This window comes from Fukomys damarensis, unplaced genomic scaffold (genome assembly GCF_012274545.1).
Source record: "Fukomys damarensis isolate Sample0158 unplaced genomic scaffold, DMR_v1.0_HiC HiC_scaffold_17, whole genome shotgun sequence".
Taxonomy (NCBI): Eukaryota; Metazoa; Chordata; class Mammalia; order Rodentia; family Bathyergidae; genus Fukomys; species Fukomys damarensis.
The window spans coordinates 42,687,682-42,707,514 of record NW_022900929.1 but is presented as its reverse complement, the minus strand read 5'-3'; the positions used below and the strand labels follow the sequence as shown (position 1 = coordinate 42,707,514).

Here is a 19,833-nt window from a genome sequence, read left to right as displayed (position 1 = left end):
ATTTAGCTCAGCGGCACAATACTTGCCTTGCAAGCACAAGGTCCTGAGTTTGATCTCTGGTATCCGCCAAAATAAAAAATCAGGGTCTTTAATAATTTCCCAGTACATATTTCTATTTTACATTGTTGCTTTTGCATAGATGTACAAGACTGAGAGACCCTTTCACATTTTATTCTGAAGTGTTTGTGTAGTCTGTTGGTACATGGTGGTGTTCACCTGGCTCACAGTGTTAGTAACATATACATCATTAACATGAGTTGACTTTAAATGTCTGCCTTGTGTACATGTTATTTTTGCTTTTTAAAGTGAACTTTAAAAAAAATCATGCTTCCTGTATTTTAAATCTTTCTCTGCTGTTTTCTCCTTTTTCTCCCAGAGCTGAGAAAGAATGGGGTGATGGTATCCGTGGGCTGTCGCTCAGTGCAGCCAGGTTTGCTTTGCTTCGTCTGGAGGAAGGACCTCCACACACTAAGAACTGGAGGTAAAGAAGTCACTCAGTAGGGGCCGGGGATGTAGTTCAGTGGTGCAACACCTGCCTGTCAACTGTAGGGTCCTGAGTTTAGTTCCCTGTGCTGGGGGAAAATAAAAAAAGAAGAAGAGGAAGAAATCACTCAATAGAGCTTAGTAGTGTTTAGCACATAGGTAATACATAGAAACCTGTGCTTTGTTGATTACCAGATGAGGAAATGAGTGGATGTAAAGGGCCTATTTTGAATTATCCCAGATCTTTACTGCCTTTTCTTCATGAGATTTGTGATTTAGATTTCTATCATTTGTTATTTTTCCTTGACGACTCATCAATTTGATCATTGAAATTGTGGTCATTCCTTTGATCTCTTTCTTCTGTCAAATTATATGTTTTACACAGTTCTCCTGAATTGTCATTCTGTTTCTGCAACCCAAAGTGTTTTCTCCCCTTTTCCTAGGCCTCAGCTGCTTGTTTTGCTAAAACTAGATGAGGATTTACATGTCAAGCATCCTCGCCTCCTTACATTTGCCTCACAGCTGAAAGCAGGAAAGGGTCTCACTATTGTGGGGTCTGTCATTGTGGGGAACTTCCTGGAGAACTATGGTGAAGCTTTAGCTGCTGAGCAGGTAAGAGTCAAGATTGAGTTGACTTAATGGAACAGCTTACAACTTTGTGACATTAAGTAGTAAGACTTCAGACTTCTAGGTTAATCCCCTTCCTGTGTGAGGTAGGTGTTTTCCCACTTACTGCTGACTTCTGAATACTTATGTTCTCCCAAATAATAAGATGAGCCAGAAGATATTTATTTATTCTTTCTTCCCATTTAAAACATTACTAACTGTAAGATTATCATGGTTAAACATTATTTCCAAATGGATTCTAAACAATTATCTGAGCACTGACAGAAGTCATGTAAGTTAATCTATCCATTGAACTCTAAGGAGGATGCCAAGGAATTGCTTTTCTTCTCCACTAGCTTACATGATATCATGAGTGAAATTCCTTTGCTGTTTCCAGTTAGCTATACTGAACATTAAAGTTTTGCTTGAAGGAAATCATTTCACTCTGATAATTATCAGAATTGATAGAACTAATCCTTATATTTGGAGAAATTTTTTATTGAATTTCAAAATTTTTACTGCGTTTCATCTTGGAATGCTTTGAAATCCTGAAAACTAGAATGCTGAGAAAAATGAGTCTGCAATTATGGTAAAAGTTAATAAGAAGAGCACAGGATTGCATATCAAGATTCTTACCCTAGCTACACCACAGACTTAATCTGCGCCTATGAGAAAATCAGATATGTTTTCCACATCATTATTCCTTTTCCCTTTTCATCAAAACAGTTGAGTAAATGCAATATTATCTGAGTAAATAGTAATAAAATATAAACATGAATAGTCACATTTAAAATTTCAAAAAAGATTCAAGAATAGAAGAAGAAAGGAAACCTCTCAAATGCTAAAGTGGAACTGAATCGTAAGATTGAATTTTTTGGAAGATAAGTCAGCTTGGGACCAGGGAAGAAGAGATTGTGTTCATACCAGTAAACTCCCACTGGTCAGTTAAGAAAGTATGCCAGATATTCTCTCTGTGGAGATTCCTGTCCTTAGTTTTTAGGTGTATTAACAAAGGAGGTAGAATAGAAAGGCAGAGTAACTGCATGTAGACAATCAGCTGTAGGTGTAAAAGATATGCAGTAAACAGAAAGTGAGAAAGACTTGCGAAGAACTGGTAAGATGGCGGAAGTGGAGCAGAAGAAGAAGTGAACCTTCCACAAGTTTACCTACCGCGGTGTAGACCTCAACCAGCTGTTGGACATGTTCTGTGAACAGCTGATGCAGCTTTACAGTGCAGGGCAGCGGTAGCGGCTGAACCGCAGCCGGCAGCAGAAGCAGCATTCACTGCTGAGGCACCTGTGGGAGGCCAAGAAGGGGGCACCACCCATGCAGAAGCCAGAGGTGGTGAAGACGCACCTTCAGGACATGATCATTCCACCCGAGATGGTGGGCAGCATGGTGGGCGTCTACAACGGCAAGACCTTCACCCAGGTGGAGATCAAGCCTGAGATGATCAACCACTACCTGGGCAATTTCTCCATCACCTACAAGCCCATGAAGCGTGGCTGGCCTGGCATTGGGGCTACCCACTCTTCATGGTTTATCCTTCTCAAGAAGACACCTGGCCAATAAAAGTGCTACTGTCCTTCGCCCCTGCAAAAGAAAGTGAAAAAGACAAAACCAATATGGTAGCACATGCCTATAATCCCAGCACTCAGGAGGCTGAGGCAGGAAGATCACAAGTTTGAGGCCAACCTGGGCTATATAGTGAGACTCTGTCTCAAAAAGAGAAAGAAAATGAAAAAGGCAAATGAAGTTGACATTTCATTGGAACCTTTTTAATGTTTTGGACTTTATGTATAGGAGATTGAGTCTTAGGCAGAGTTTAAAAAGAGAGAGGGAGGGCAGAGGTAAGGGGAAAAAATGAGAATCAAGACTTGTCATGTAGAGGTACAAGATCCCAACAATGAATGTAACTGTACTGTATCCCTAAAATGTACCAATAAACTCAATTAAAGCTGAAAAAAAAAAAAGATAGGGAACCCAATATGGAGGAGAAATAATGAGTTAAAAGGTCCAGGGCAAAGCAGTTCATTGTTGAGGTTCTCTCTCTTTCAGACCATTAAGCACCTAATGGAAGCAGAGAAGGTAAAAGGATTTAGCCAGCTGGTGGTCGCTGCCAAACTGCGCGAGGGCATTTCCCACCTCATCCAGTCGTGTGGCCTTGGGGGCATGAAGCACAACACAGTGGTGATGGGCTGGCCTAACGGCTGGCGTCAGAGTGAAGATGCCCGCGCTTGGAAAACTTTTATTGGTAAAAACATTTTCCTGAATAACCTGAGAGCCCAAATAGTCTGTCATCGTAACCTTACTCCCAGCCTCCTAAAGTAGGGATTATGCCATTACTGAAACATGATTGTATAAGGATGCCAGAAAACTATTAGTAGCAAATAACCTGACTTAACCCAGCCTCTCCAGCCTTTTACATTTTCGTTCACAAACTGTTTCTCTCTGTCCAGTCTTATCCTGGGAATTATCTGCTAATTTTCCTTTATGATTTTTCATATTGATATTATTGCAGGAATTAGGATTGTCCTTCAGCCTCCAAATCCCCCAAATTTACATAAGCCCCTTAGAAATGTAGCAGTCAGAGTGTGTATGGTGATAGTCATGATGCTCAGCCCACTTCTGTTAGCTGCTCAGATTGTTCACCGCAATACCTCCACTTAGTGAGGTATCACTACAGTATACATAGGACACCTTCCTCAAAGATACAGAAGAGTATTTTCCTTGCTCTCCTAACTGGTGGGAAGTAAAGCAAGCCTTAAAGATTCTTGTCTGCTTATCCTGAATCTTTTTTTCTCCCTAGGCACAGTTCGAGTGACAACGGCTGCTCATCTTGCTCTGTTGGTAGCTAAAAATGTCTCCTTCTTTCCCAGCAATGTGGAGCCATTTTCTGAGGGAAACATTGATGTGTGGTGGATTGTGCATGATGGGGGGATGCTCATGCTATTACCATTCCTACTGAAACAGCACAAGGTATTTTAGGCAACTTTTTATTTGTATTTCTTGAAGACCTTTTACATTTACTATAAGGTTTAAAAAAATAGTGTTTACATATTCCGTGGCTTTGGTTTTTATATTTATAGCATAAGATGAACACTGAAATAGTAATGTACACAAAACAAAGTCTAGGCCAGAGTTTTACAGACCGTCTTAGATATCGCCTGGAATAACATGCTGAAGTCCACATCCAGCTTGACCCAGCAAGAGTGAAAGGTTTAATTTAATGAAAGTCTATACCAGTTGTCTCCAGGAAGCACCAGGCCTCTGGCAACACATTCTCATGGAAGTAAATGAAATGCGCTTAGAAATCATGAATCTCTTTGAAGCACAAGACCAAAGTACCCATCTCTAAAATAAAATCCAACAGAGTCAGAGTGATTTGAGGGACGTGATCCTACAAGTAGGTGAAGTACTTAAGTGTGAGTGCACAGCTTTCCCATGCTCCAACTTTGTGCTTTAATAAAAAACACATGGACAAAGAAATAATTTTAAAGAAGTGAAGGAAGTTGTGGTGGAAATATGCAATGAATGGAACAACAACATAAAATAGAAGGCAACATGAGAGACTTGTAATGAAGACTTCAGCTGTAATTAAAGAAAGGAGATGGCTGTGTCAGATTTGCCAAGGGGAAGGAAACTCTAACTGCAAGGACATAAGACTTAAGCTTCATGCTTTTGGGAAGAAATGGTAGGGCCAATAAAGAAGATAAAGGTATTTCAAAGTACTATATTGATAATTAAAACTGAGTTAATTGAATGATACCAGAAGCATGGTTTATAATATTCTGGCTTCTACCCAAAAGCCAATTCAGAACTAATATCAATATAGCACATTTGGGATTTATCGAAAGGAGAGGATGTTCAAATATGGCCCATAACTTTGGGTCAGCAGTAACATTCCTTACTGCTTATACTCACCCAGGAAATTACCATTTCCTTAAACTGTGATTTCTACAGAGACCCTGGTAAGTTTAAAAGAAGCAGCAGGTATCAGAACAATGAAGGAGAATTCCTGCTTCTTGGTCCCCTGGGCACCTTTTGACCCCCTTCTCCCTTGTGTCCCAGTTCACTAGATACATAGCATCTCCTCCCCCTTCCCTTCCCCCTCTTCTTTTTCCTCCTTGTCCTTGTCTTCATCTTTTGAGACAGGATCTCATTCAGGCTGGCCTTGAACTCGCCATATAGCCTGGGCTGGCCATGAACTCACAGCAGTCCTCCAACCTCAGTCTCCCAAGTGCTAGGATTATAGGCATGTACCACTATCGCCTGGCACATAGTTCTTCTTTGACTGCATAGTGTTGGGTCTTAGAATCTGCGAAGTAGGGATTACTCTTGGCTTTCCCAAAATCCTAGTTCCAACTTTTAGAAAAATATTTCTTTGTATTTGATACCAATCTAATTCCAAGTGAAATTCAGCAAATTAATAAAGAACCATATAAGCCCTTGCAAAACAGTAACAGTGAAAGATATTAAAGACATCTTTAAAAAACAAAGCAAAAGTCTGTCAAAGGAAGAGGTGTGTGCATGTGGGTTGTGTAGATCATACATGTATGTGCTCATTCTTTGGTAATTACTTAGATACAGCATGCCTGGTGCTGCTACTGTATTATATGAATGAAACGCCTTCTGAATGGCTCACATTGATAGGTGGATTTAGAGTTTACTTCCCAAATACATTGAGTAAGCAGTTATCTCAGCAGTTATAACAGCTGAGTATCCAGTCTCTTATTCAATTCTGACACTGTTTATGCAGAGATAGCATCTTATCCCCCAAGTTGAGGGCTCCCAAAAGACCAGTTTCCCCTTTCTGATGCTAATTGTAAGCTTCTGATGACTTGCTGTAAACCAAGCTTCCTGTGACCCCTTCCTTAGGTTGGATTAATTTTCCAGAGTAGCTTACAGACCTGCGAAACACTTTCTTACGTTTCCTGGTTCATTGTAAAGAATATTACAAGGATATAGATGAGGAGATTGATAGGACGATGCATTGGAAAGAGGCACGGAGTTTCCATGCTCTTTCTGGTTGCTCCAGGAAACATCACGTGATCAGCTTCAGAAGCTCCAGAACCTTGGCCTTTAGGGTTTTTTTGGAAACTGTATTCCATAGGCATGATTAAATCTGTTGCCATTGGTGATCTACTTACTGCTCAGCCCCTCTGCCCTCCCCAGAGGTGAGGGGTTAGGATGAGTCTTTCCAGTTAACAGGCCCCATCCTGAAGCTGCATGTGGAGGAACTATCTGTGGATCAACTCAATAGAATAGAAAGCATATCACTTGAAGATTCCACCTATTTTAGGAGTTGAATGCCAAGTAGTGAGGATGGTGACCAACTATATATATTTCATAATATCACACAAGCCATTTCTCCTTTTTTGCTAATTTTTTTTTCTTATAAAATTAAGAACTCCTTAAAACTGTAATGTGTTGCTTAGTAAATCTTTTGCCATAATAATAAATCTTTTGCCTTGATAATGAACTAAGTAGAAAGCTAGGAAAAAATACCCACATACCAATGTTCTAGACCAAAATGCCTGTGTTTTAGGAAGTAACTTCTTTTTTTTTGTATTACTGTGTCTAATGTCCCATACACATGTGGTACTTGTCAGGTGTGGCGAAAATGCAGCATACGAATCTTCACAGTAGCCCAACTAGAAGACAACAGTATCCAGATGAAGAAGGACCTGGCCACATTCCTGTATCACTTGCGCATTGAGGCAGAGGTGGAAGTGGTAGAAATGGTGAGAAAGCGCAGTTTGAGATAGAAGAGATCATCATTCTCCCAACCCCCAGCCCATCTTCTAGAACCTTTTCTACCTTGGAGATTGGTTCTCTGTTAAATGTGGGTTAACCCTGGGGCCAGGGATTTAGCTCAGTGGTTCTGCCGCTTGCCTCGCAAGTGCAAGGACCTGAATTTGATCCCTGGTACCTAAAAGAGAAAAAAAAATGTGGGTTAACCCTGGAATTCCAACAAAACCTTAAATCGTTGACCTATATAAGTAGAATACATAAATGATATGTTTGATAATGCTTTTTGGTTTTACTTTCTTGTTTATTCCACAGCCCTTATATTTAAGCCACATTCTTATAAGCTTTATATATATTTTACCAATTTTTAATTCATGCTTAAAATCACACATGATGCATTATGTGTGACAAAACAACTTTTGTGTTTCAAGGAAACATGTACAATGCGTAGAGTATTAAAAAAAAATACCCCCCCCCAAAATCATGTGTTTGTAGATAGCTCAAAAACTGAGCAAAATAAGGGTGAAAGTTAGGTTGATATAATTTTACTTTCTCTGACTTAAATTAGCGGAAATAAAAATGCGCTTTTTGTGCTTTTTCGTCCACTTTGTGTGATGACAGCATGACAGTGACATATCAGCTTACACTTACGAGCGCACTCTGATGATGGAGCAGAGGTCTCAGATGCTCCGGCACATGCGGCTCTCCAAAACAGAACGAGACAGAGAGGTGAGACTTTGCTGCACTGATGTGTCTAATCCTGGTTCTGTGAAATCTGTCAGCAAAAGGGATGATACTGTATTTTTTTCACTGTGATAAATTCTTTCCTTCTCCTTTTATCGGTTATCCCTGATGACTCATTATTATCCCTAATAGCTTCATTATTGTTTCAAAATAGTGCATGAGGAAATTAGGTAGAAAAACTGTGTTGGACCTTCCTCAGGCACAGTTGGTGAAAGACCGAAACTCAATGCTACGACTGACTAGCATTGGTTCTGATGAGGATGAAGAGACAGAGACCTATCAAGAGAAGGTACACATGACTTGGACAAAGGACAAGTACATGGCATCCCGAGGGCAAAAAGCCAAGTCAATGGAAGGATTCCAGGATCTCCTTAACATGCGTCCGTAAGTTTCCCCACACTCAGGATTACCACATAATTTAGTAGTCTGTTCAGTGGCATACATGTGACTTTACCTGAATACACAGAATAGAATCTGTCCATTTCAGCCATAGCTCTCAATTAAACACTGTACACAGGCTATCTTCTTTCTGTCCATGTACTTCATGTCCATACTGTTTGCTTATAAAATGAGCAACTGAAAAACTGAGGATATAATATCATGAGGAATTATTTTATCTATCACATCATAGTCGAAGGAAAAAAGCTCTGATGTATCAAGTTTTTAAGATTCACTATGACTAGTTTTCTTTTTTATTACCTCTGTGTCTTCCCCACCAGGGACCAGTCTAATGTGAGACGGATGCACACAGCAGTGAAGCTCAATGAGGTTATAGTAAACAAGTCCCACGAAGCAAAACTGGTTTTGTTGAATATGCCAGGACCACCCCGAAACCCTGAGGGTGATGAAAACTGTATCTTTTCCAAGAGTGGAGCTGCTAGTGGGGGAAATCTTAGCCTGTTTCTTAGATGAGACAACCAGGTAAGTTTAAGCTGTTGTTTGTCCCCTAGTTTCTTTCTTTGAGGAAGATTTTAAAGTCTTAGGCAGATTTTTATAAGATTGTAAGACTCATTAATCTCCTTTTGGGAAGTTGGAAGTATATTCTCTCGGGACCTTAAGAAGTCTTTTTGGGTGGTATATTTGCAACCAGATTTGGACTTTTCAATGACAGTCCTAAAGGCAGAATATATCCTTTATCCTTTTCAGGCTCTGCATACTCTGAAAAGCCTCTTCTTGAAGTTAGGGGAGAAGCAGTGAAGGAAAAAGATTTAGGGGATTGTTCATACTCTCATCCTAAGATTTTTGTTTTCTGGGGTTTTTTGTTGTTTTTTTTTTAGACAGGGTCTCACTATGTAGTTGAGACTGACCTGAAACTCACTATGTAGTCCAGGTTGATCTCGAACTCACAGTGATCTTCCAGCCTCAGCCTCCCAAGTGCTGGGATTACATCGTAGGATTTTAAAATGGGAACCTTTCAGCACTGTAGCAACATGGACTGACCCGTTCTTACCAGTCCATTAAGAAAAAATTTTAAAAAGAGAAAATGAAGAATAGGCAGAAAATCTGACAAGTAGCTTCACTTAGATGTTGCTTAGATGTTCTTTAGGGTTCTTTCAAAGTGCCCTATTGTGACTTCTTTTGCATTTTTAAAAATCTTATTTCATTATTTAGAATAATATATTATTTGTGGGGTTCCCCATTTCTTAGCAACATTTAGAAAATAACTAATAAACCAGAGTTTGTAGTGTATATGCAGAAACTAGGTCCCTGGATTACTTTGCTGAGTTAATTAAAGTGAATGTAAAATTCAGACTTTTCTGACTATGTACATAATTAATGAGAAGCATGCTGATTATGCAGTTCTGTGATCAAATAACTCAGATTATGATGATGCCAGTTTGTAGAGTATACTCTTCTGCCTGTTTCCTTGACAAATTCTGAAGATATGGAGTTCCTAGAAGTGCTCACTGAGGGACTTGAACGAGTTCTCCTTGTCCGGGGTGGTGGCAGTGAAGTGATCACCATTTATTCATAGTCTACTCCTAAATGACTGCTTGGTCTCAGCTTTCGTAAATGGCTTCCATCCTCCATTGAAGTGACAGCTCTTTCTTACCACTCCCTCTCAACTAGAGGCCCATGTTTTATGCCCATCTCACTGAACTCTTGATGAGCTGGCCTCAAGTCCTTGTGCAAGAGTACAAATAGATCATTTTTGGCCCTTATATGATCTGACAGAAGCAGCAAATATTCCCTCAACATCAAGAGAATTATCAGATCTTAAAAGCCATTTCTTTACCAGTAGACAAGTCAAGAAGGCAAAAAAACAAGTTCATATCCAGCATTAAAGATCAGTCTCAGAAATCATGGTTCAGTGGTTAACACAGAGGAAACAGCTAGATACTCAGCCTCACCTTATTGAAGAATTCATGGACAATAACATGGAGACCTCTTGTCCTTGTGAAGATAACTCATGGCAAGCTGAGATGGAAACTTTTTAGCTATTTTGTGTGTGTGTGTGTGTGTGTGTGTGTGTGTGTGTGTGTGTGTTTTTTCCTGTATCTACTGCTCTCTAGGATGCTTTAATTTTAAATTGGGGTACTAATATTCAAAACCTGAAACATGGCTGCACCGTTTTAATTATCAAGATTCCAGGACCAGGGATTTAACTCAGTGGCACCACACCTGCCTTGCAAGCGCAAGGTCCCAAGTTCAATCCCCAGTACCAAAAAAAAAAAAGATTCCACAAAGTACCAGGTTTAAGGATCTATATTGTGTCAGTGTGTATTTCAGATGTTTGTTTCTATCAACTCAAAATCCATTCTGTGATTGTAAGAACACAGGCAATTTTACCATGGAAATTGTTTTAGTAAAAATTCCTACATTCTTTTCATACTGCTGGACTAAGGAAATTTCAAGGAGTGGCTGTTAAGATTTATAGTTGGGCGTAGTGGCACATGCCTGTAATCCCAGTAGTGGGGAGGCTGAGGCAGGAGGATCGCTCTGAGTTCGAGACCAGCCTGGGCTACTGAGTTCCAGGTCAGTCTCAACTACATAGACCCTGTCTCAAAAAAACAAAAACAACAACAAAAAAAGATTTACTAAAATAGAGTCTGAGGTATCTTTGTGACAAGGGCAAAATATACATGCTGTTACATATGAAATATAGGTCAGGATGTATATCAGTGGATTCTCCTCCTTTTTATGCTGTTATGAGGCACAAGTCAAAATATATAAACAGGATGACTGGCTAAAATCATCCTTTAAAGGCTTTGGACCGTCTTTTAAATGGGGAATTGACCTTTAAATGGGAATTACTAGAGCCATTCTCTTTCCATAGTGCCAAAGTTATTGAGCTGCTACTCTCCTTATATACTTAAAGTAGCACAAAGACTGACATTGGCCCAACTCAAGAAACTTTTTTTCATTAAGAAACTTAAGGCCTCATCTCCAAAGCCATAGTTAAGGCTTGTCCAAAGTAAGAGCATTTTCTGTTTTCTTTTTTATTTAATCCGTCTGCAAAAACTTGACTCTGAACTGAGACACTCCAAGACAATAGGCTTTTGACGTTTAAGGTTTATTTTCAGAAAGTTCTAAATGTGCCAAGGAAATATTTGAGCAAATTTGGCTTGTATTTACTAATGTACTTGTCGCAAAACACATGGCTTACCAGCATAGGGAAACTACTGTGGGGCTGAGCAATAATTTCAAGTATGTGAAATCTTCATTTTTTTTCCAAGATAGGATTTAAGAAACCACTTTCTTGCCTGTATGTATTTATGGCTGCTTCTAAGTTTCATTTTATTAATGATATATAGTGCCACTCTTTGATTACCTAGTAGGATATGCAACAAGCTGACTCTTAACTGTCACGGGTAATTATTTGACCCACAGGGACAGAGAAAACCCTTCAGTATAGCTTAAGGAAATGAGTCATTTTGATTTCTTCCCTTTGCTCTTCTTTCAAACTCTAAGCCCACTCAGGGTAGCAACACAGACAGGACCTTAAGAGTTTTTTTCCCTTCTCCTTCCTGCAGAGGGTAGAAAGTTTGTTTACAACTCCCATTGTAACACTCCATTGTATAGTTGAGTATAGTGACTGACTCAGCATCTTAAAGACCCATACCCTCTAAGTCAGCCTGCCTAGGAATTGGGCAGCATTTACACATGCCCCTGGCCAAAGTGCTCCATACTTTTTTCCACATAGGATATATAAGCAGAAAACAAGGTTAATTTTAGAAGTACTGTTTGTGGGTGGCACTCTATAAGAAATGTTTTGAAGAGATAAAGCCAACTGGTGGCCATTAATATACCCACGATTTGGGCCAGGGATTTAGCTCAGTAGTTCCACCACCTGCCTTGTGAGCACAAAGTCTTGAGTGCGATCCCCAATACCAAAAAACAACAAAATATATGTATAGCCATAATTCCAGTCCTAAAAACACACAATTGCTGTTACATGGAAAAATGGTTATTAGGCCAGATTTATACTCAGCCTTGTCTAGAGCATTTCATGTCTGTTGTTGCTTGTGTTGTTTGTCTGCCAAGTGTCGCCTCTTAATCACTGCAAATAAAGCAATACTGAAAACTTGAGAGAGAATGCACCTTAGGGGAAGGGGCTTTTGGTTTCAAGAGGGAAGATGAAGACCTTCTGCCTTTTGCAAAAGACCCAGCATTTAAGTCCTTCCTGTGACTTTACCAGGGCAGGTAATAATACACATGCTGGCCTTCTGCCTTCCAGAGCTCTTAAAAGCTGGAGTCTGAACTGCAGCGTCTGCTCTGCAGGTGCCAGGTTCCTGTTGGCAGGAAAGATTACTGCTCTTTATCTTGTTGCCTCTGATTCTTGTGGCCCCAAGGATTCCACCAGTCCTCATTCCCCCTACACGTTAAAAATTCCTTATTGTGGGTATTAAGTAACAGTTAGACTGTAAGCATATTTATGTGCTTTTTTTTCTGGTTTATTTTCTTCTCATCATGTATAATTTGAATACAACATTAGTTCTCACATTTTCAAGTGTCTCCAAAAGAGTATGTACTGGTGTGCATTAAACAAAAGTAAAATATTAAGGAAAATAGATTTAAGGGAAACTTGTGAAACTTTTTTAAGCATTGTTCTCAATCATTTAATTTATTGAAAGGAGATGCTGCTATGCTTCTTGATTTAGCAGCAATCATTTGTTTTGTTTACATACAGTTCTGGTTTTATTTGTTGTTTTGCTCTGTACTGGAAACATAAATAAAGTTTTCTACATTATTTTCAGTCAAGGGTTGCAGTATAACTTCTTCATGTTTGTAATAAAATGCACGTTGTCTTTCTGGGACCTGTCTCCTCGCCATGGAGAAAAGTTTTTTGGTTCTTTTCATTGTGAATGTTTATTTTAAGAGTTATTACTTAGGAGACACTGGGTTTGAGGAGGAAGTAACTGAAGCCTAAATACTTAGGCCCTGGGTGCTTCTTCCTCTAGTTCACAGAAGCAGTCCTCCACCGCTGAACTCCATCCTCTGAAAGAAGGAACAGTGAATAGGTGAGTAGTGAGTGTCCTGAATCTGTTACTTAATACTCCAGATTACAAGTTCTACTTTGCCCCAAATCCTTCCAGACTTCTAATAGCTTTTATTAGTTAATATTTATTATTCGAATACTAAATGAAATCTCCTACCATCAAATGAATCAGCTATTCACTGCACAGCACACTGCCCAAAATCCAGCTTTTCTTTTGCCTTACCTCAGGGGGCTCAATGAAGGCTAGCCAGTCTGATGCATGTGTGGGCAAGAGCCCCATGGACTGGCACTTGTAAACAGCCAGTGCCAAACCCATCAGGTTCCCAATGAGATAGACCAAACCCTGAAGAAACTTCTGGCTTGAACTTTCTAGCATCTTGAAAGCTGTTGGAGTAACAGAAGCTGTCAAAACCCAAACAACTTTTTTTCCCCAATATGAATCAAGGTAACCATATATTAATAGAGACCCCAAGCCCCAAGTAAGCAAATAAGGCCACTAAAGGAAAAGAGAAAACCATCATGAGCACTGTTTGCCCCTCAAAGCTACCAGTAGATCTACCACCTATACAACCTCTAACCAAGAACTACGCCTAAGAATTTGTCTTTAGTTCTTAAAACTTAGGGAAAAGTTATTTCAAGAATACTTACTGGCTGAAATGGCCATAAGTGCCTGAATGGGTCGCCAGGCCATCATACACACCATCATAGTTGGGAAGATGGAGATAGTATTGCCTGCCATGTACATGATGAAGAGGTTCATGGGAATTTGTTTGAGGGGACCCAAGGCGATATCCCAGCAGCGCTAAAACAGACACAGAGCTTTAAACTCTTATTAATACCCTCAATCCCGTATTAATCACTGATGCTAAAGTCAAATGAACAGAATTCCCAACACCTTGCTTCTGACTGAGCTAACTCCTTAATTTCACCACCTCTTCAGTCACCATGTCACCATAGGAAGGTCTTTTATTGAAGATAAAGTAGACTTTCCCTAGAAATTTTCCATTTCATTTTTTCTTATGATTTTGGCTCAAATATTTCCCTATTTTTGTCCTCATGCTTCTGCAGCTATCACTGGTTCCTTCTACAACTGAAGAAAAAGATAAATCCACATACTAGGAGATTAGCACACCTCAATCAGTAACTAATAGAACAAACATAAATCAAAACATAGAAGATGTGAATCACGTAGCACTGCACCCAATAACTGCTGAATATACTTCCTTTTCAAACAAAAAAAATCAAACAAAAAAATGAAACACTTGCTGAGCCATGTAGAAAATGTCAAATCTCATAGAACCATATTTGACTAATGCAATTAAAAACAGTGTAAGATAAGAAAATCCCCTATGTCTGGAAATTAACAAATGTGCTCTAAGTCTTGAGTCAAAGAAATTACAAATGTAAAGTGACAACTGGTGACAAAAATGCACATCAAAACTCATAACAGGCTGGGGATTTAGCTCAGTGGCACTGCACCTGCCTTGCAAGCACAAGGTCCTGAGTCCAATCCCCAGTACCAAAAAGGGAAGAAAAAAAGTAACATCAGGAAGATGCCACATTAAAATTTGTGATAGGTAGAACTGAGAAATTTATAATCTTACATATTAGAAGACTAAAAGTTTGTTTCAAGAAGCTGAGTATTTTGAAAAGAGTAAAAGAAATTAATGAAATCAAAATCAAAGGTGTCATTTTGAAAATTTTATAAAATGAATACTAGCAAGAGCTTGATAATGAAAAAAGAATGATTTAAAGTGAGGAAGGAAGCCAGGCTTGGTGGCACATGTCTATAGCCCCAGCACCCTGGAGCCAGAGGCAGGAGGAGCACTACAAGTTCAAGACCAGCCTAGGCTGCATAGTGTGACCCTGTCTCCCGCAAAAAAAAAAAAAGATGAAAGAGATATATTTACAAATCTTACAGATACTAAAGTGAACATATTATGAGCAACTTTATACATTTGAAATTTTTAGAAAATAAATTACTAGGGAAAAAATAAGAGCAAAATGTAAGAGATCAAACAATCTGTGGCTTTCTCTGTTTCTGTTGTTTCAAATCATTTCATTATACACTACTGGGGTAAGTTTATACCTTGAAATGTGATTTTTTTTTTTTTTTTTAGGGTTAAGAACTATATAAATGTTTTTTTGAAACACTTTAGAGTTGTGTTACCAAAAATGCTAGTAGTTACGTTTAGTGGCTTTGTATTTGAAAGACTTTATAGATTCTGCTCAATTTGCAGTACATTCTTAGGATGTATGTAATAAAGCTTTCTTTAAAATTAAATAAATAAATGAAATTAACAAAAGCAGTCTTGTAATATTAAAGAATCTAAATATATAATTAACTCTAAATGGCTTCCCTTGGCAAATTTTAAGCATTTAAGGTCAAAATAAAGCTAATCTTACAAAAACTCTTCTAGAAAATAAAAACTACAATTCATTATATAGGGTCTCATAAATACCAAAACCTAAGGATATTATGAGAAAAACTTTATAGGTCAGTGTTACTCATGAATCTAAATCTAAAAATTCCAACAAAATATTAAAAGTATAGCTATATAAAAATATAACCACTGTTGTTTGGTTTACTTGTATTAAGATAAATGACAAATTCTTATAACAGACTTGTAAAAAATGTGATATATGATAATCTACCTTTAATATTAGGTCATTTTACTAGTAATTTGCTTGCATGTATTCACACCCTTTGTTGTGCCAAGGTGAAAAATTACAGGATAATACTTATCAAGAGAAAATTTGAAGCTGGATATGGTGGCGCATGCCTGCAATCTCAGTACTCTGGGAGGCTGTGGCAGCAAGACAGAAAGCTTGAGCTCAGCCTGGGCAACTTAGCAAGCAAGACCTTGTCTCAAAATAAGAACAGGGACTGGGGATGTAGCTCAGTGTAAAGGCTCTGGGTTCAATCCCCAGGACCAAAAAGGTCCAAAAAGGAAAGTGTAAGAATTGATAGTGGTTCTGTCCTTTTCAGGTTTTGTAAATCACATGTACCCCATGAAACAAAGATCATAGAGCACTGTGCAATATTAAGGCTGACAACTGAAAAGGAAAGAAAAGTGCCAAGCACCATCCAAGGGACTTAGGATACATCAAAAATCCTGATCTCATGGGGTATACAAGAGAGAGCTGGGCCAGGGATGTAGCTCAGCAGCACAGTACCTGCCAGACAAGCATAAAGCCCTGAGTTTGATTCCTGATACAAAAGAAAAAAATGCTAAAATCATTACATGAGACAGAAAGCAGATGAACAATACAAAGAATAGATAACATATTCCTATCATGTATGAATGATAGAGAAATAGGTAAACAATGCCATAAACTAGGCTTCACTAAGACATTTGAGATCAAACAGAGATGCACAATAAAGTAATGCTGGTATTTAAATGGAGGAAAAGCACTTCAGGAACAGGGAAGAACAGATACAAAGCCTGAGATATCACAGGAGCTCATCTGGCGTCTTTTAAGGAGAAAAGAGGAAACCATTATAACTAGAATAGAGTTAACAAAGGGAAAAATGTAATGATATCCAAAATATTATAAAGGAATTGATCAATGAGAGTTAATACAGAACATTATCTAGGCTTTTATGATGAATGAGCTACAGGAGAGTTCAAGTGAAAATCATATTTTAAAAGGATCATTCTAGACCAACATAGTAGTGCATTCCTGTAATCTTAGTACTCTGGAAGCTAAGGCAACTTAGCAAGAACTTGTCTCAAAAAAGGCTGGGGTCGGGCGTGGTGGCACACACCTTTAATCCCAGCACTTCGGAGGCTGAGGCAGGAGGACTGCTGTGGGTTTGAGACCAGTCTGGGCTACATACTGAGTTCCAGGTCAGCCTCAACTACAAAGTGAGACCCTGCCTCAAGAAAACCCCTCAAAAACAAAAACAAAAGGGTTGGGGCTAGGTATGGTGGTACACAACTGTAATCCCAGTACTTGGGAGGCTAAGGCAGGACTACTGCAAGTTTGAGGTCAGCCTGAACTACACAGAGAGAGCCTGATTAAATAAAAAAAATTAAAAAAATAAAAAAGGCTGGGGATATACCTCAAGGCAAAGACCCTAGGTTCAATTTCCAGTATGGAAAAAAAAATCATTGTTACTGCTGTGCTATGGTTTCATGGGAGTATATCATTGTTAAAGCTCATCAGATTGTACCCTTAGTTTAGAGTAGTGGTGGCAACCTATGGCACGCATGCCATGCCGCAACAGGCACACAGAGCCCTCTCTGTTGGCACACAAACCAAACTGCCCCAGCATCACCCCAGCAGTGGAGCATCAGTTTGAGGCCAGCCTGGGCTACATGGTGAGACCCTGTCTTAACAAACAAACAAAAAACTGCAGTGTTGGCACTTTACAATAAATAAGTAGTAAGTAAGTGCGTTTTGGGTTGTAGTTTGGGCCACTAAAGTCTCCAAAAGGTTCGCTATTGCTGATTTAGAGATTCCCAGCTGACAGCAGTTTGTCTCCTGGGAGACATTTGGTAAGACTGGAACTATTTTTGGTTGTTGCAACTAGGAAAGGCTACTATTGGCATTAAATGAGTATAGGCCAGGGATACTAACCATCTGCACAGTACAGTTCCCCACAACAAATAGATATTTACCCTCAAATGGCAATAGTGCTTAGATTAAAACATGTTTTAGTTGAATGCAGATTACACACAAACTATACTCAAAAGAACTGATATATGTATGTACATGATTTATAAAACTTTATTGCAAAAATGTGGGGATAGCTGAGACCATGAGGATAAGTGAAGGCAGTAGGAAGCAGTAATAGAATTTGGGAGCTGTTTTGTTTTTTTGGACAGTGTCTCTGTAGTTCAAACTGGCCACAAACTCCTGGCAATCCTCCCGCCTCAGCCCCTGGAGTCACTGGATTACAGGTCTGGGCTCCAGGCCTGGGATCTATTTCAAAGGTAAAAGCAGAATAATTTGATAGATTGGCTATGTGGTGTGAAGGACCCTGAATAGAAAAGGATGATTTCAACTGGAAAGTGTTGCCACCAAGAGATCATCTTTAACCTACTTCCTTATATGTCTTTTATTTTCCTATTAAGGACTTCTTGAGCTGATATGTAAACTACTGTCACACTAATATCAAGCAGTTTAAGCTCCCAGAAATTCAGTTTTAAATCTATCTACAGTACCTCTCCCTGAGAGAGGAGGGTGGATCAGGCCTGGCCCAAGGACTATGGTAACATCTATACCTCTGTACCTTCTCCACCAGGATCCGGTCTGTCTCTTGAACACTGGTATCAGGCACTTGTTTGTCCAAGTAACCGACTGGGTACAGGGAATCTCCCTGGCCACTGCCTCTGTCACTTCGGCCCCTGAATAAAGAACCAAAACAAGATGCAACTTTTCAAACTTTATATCCCACATTTCCCGTTCTAATAATCATAGAAATAAAGATCTTCAAGATGCACCTACCCAGATTAGATCAAGCTATCTCGTGGCTCCGCCAATCCCTTCCCTATTGGGAGGACCTAAACGAGCATCCTTAGAGAACAGAAACCTCCCCCTGGTGACGTATGTACGCCACCCAACCTTTTCAGAGACTTGTGTCAGAAGCTCAAGTCCCAAGTGCAAGGACCCGCATTCGATCCCTGGTACCAAAGAAACTCAGGTCCCATTACTCTGGGGCTGTTCTGGGGTGAAGGCTCTGATGTGGAGCTCAGCCTAAGCGCCTTACCGGCTGCCTCCTCCGGGCCCGCTCAGCTCAATGGCCCACTTAAACCGTCGCCCTCGGTTGGCTACCAGGCCCCCTTGGGCTGTCATGGCGACCGCTGTTTCTTAAAGCTGCGGAGGTCCTCACGCCGAAAGGTACCTTTGTCGCAGGCCTCACCCACTGGCTTCACCCGGTAGAACAGCCGCCTGTGCGTCGCACTCCCGAAGCACACTTCCGGCGCACTAATATAGACATCACTCTCGTCCGGAAACTTGCTGTTGGGAGAATTGAGAAGCGAGTACTTAGAAGAGCGCTGGGAGAATTGTAGGCGGTCTTTCTGTCTTCCTCTCTCCCTACCCGCCCCCCCCCCCCGCTTTACGGGCAGAAGGGAAGTCTCGTACTGATGGTGTGCTAGGAATTGAAACCAAGAAAAACTTGTTTTTAAAAAATTACTACATTAGTTCAGGCTTTCGGTACATCACTAATACATTCATTATAGGTCATGACACCCCTTCCCCCTTCCTTCTTCCTTATTCCCCTTCCCACTTGTCAAAGATCTATCTCCCTATTGCCTATTGTCTAATTTTGCTTTTTGATTTTGGGTCTCGTGTTCCAGGACAGCGTTGAACTCACTACGCAGCCCAGGCTGCCCTTAAACTCGCGGTCCTCCTGCTTCAGCCTTCAAGAAAAGCTTTTTGAACTCCTATGTGTTCCAGGAACAACAAGTTGAAATACTCACTTTGATTCCTGGCTTCAGCACTAATTTTGTGACCTACAGGGAGTTATTTAATATATTCAAAGTACTGTATGTCTACCGCATACCTGGAGCTTTGTGTTCGTTTAAATTTAACTCGCAGAGTAATCCAGCCAAGCACAGTTTCATCCCCATCCCACACGCCGACAACATGGCCTTGCGAGAGTGGAAAGGCACACAGGATTGGAATTCATATGGGCTCTTTTCTGAATCCTGGCTTCATCCCTTAATTGTGTCGCCCTAAGTTAAAGCCACCGTTTCAACTTCTTCAAATGTAAAATTTAGATCATCTACCTTTGAAAGTTTTTGTGTAATTAAATTATACTTGCTATGTATGCTTGACTGTTTGAACGTCATTAATAA

General features: G+C 39.8%; 2 protein-coding genes and 1 pseudogene across 9 annotated transcripts in view; 2 read left to right on the top strand and 1 right to left on the bottom strand.

Annotated features, from left to right (window-relative positions):
• Nucleotides 1-10,498, top strand: part of Slc12a6 (solute carrier family 12 member 6) — a 90,553-nt gene extending 80,055 nt beyond the window's left edge. For all 4 annotated transcript variants that reach the window (XM_010624602.2, XM_010624601.3, XM_010624600.2 and 1 more), the window contains 9 exons: nt 377-481; nt 927-1,095; nt 3,148-3,343; nt 3,899-4,068; nt 6,702-6,833; nt 7,462-7,569; nt 7,784-7,968; nt 8,304-8,437; nt 9,468-10,498. In XM_010624602.2, the coding sequence (XP_010622904.1) occupies nt 377-481; nt 927-1,095; nt 3,148-3,343; nt 3,899-4,068; nt 6,702-6,833; nt 7,462-7,569; nt 7,784-7,968; nt 8,304-8,437; nt 9,468-9,559 (1,291 nt within the window). In that variant the 3' untranslated portion in view covers nt 9,560-10,498. The remainder of the gene's footprint in view (nt 1-376; nt 482-926; nt 1,096-3,147; nt 3,344-3,898; nt 4,069-6,701; nt 6,834-7,461; nt 7,570-7,783; nt 7,969-8,303; nt 8,438-9,467) is intronic.
• Nucleotides 1,544-2,735, top strand: LOC104862548 (annotated as a pseudogene).
• A 791-nt stretch (nt 10,499-11,289) lies between the features above and the next one.
• On the bottom strand, nt 11,290-18,977 carry Emc4 (ER membrane protein complex subunit 4). 5 transcript variants are annotated; one of them, XM_010624599.3, is made up of 5 exons: nt 18,741-18,973; nt 18,264-18,378; nt 13,673-13,826; nt 13,248-13,408; nt 11,290-13,023 (listed from the first exon to the last, which is right to left on the bottom strand). In XM_010624599.3, exons 1-5 carry the CDS (start codon nt 18,824-18,826, stop codon nt 12,988-12,990), a joined length of 552 nt encoding a protein of 183 aa, XP_010622901.1. In that variant the 5' UTR covers nt 18,827-18,973; the 3' UTR covers nt 11,290-12,987. The 5 variants fall into 5 exon arrangements, with proteins under 5 accessions (XP_010622901.1, XP_033620936.1, XP_033620937.1 ...); XM_033765045.1 differs by having other exon boundaries at nt 18,876-18,970; XM_033765046.1 differs by lacking the exon at nt 18,741-18,973 and adding an exon at nt 18,479-18,679 and having other exon boundaries at nt 18,256-18,378.
• Nucleotides 18,978-19,833: the final 856 nt, after the last annotated feature.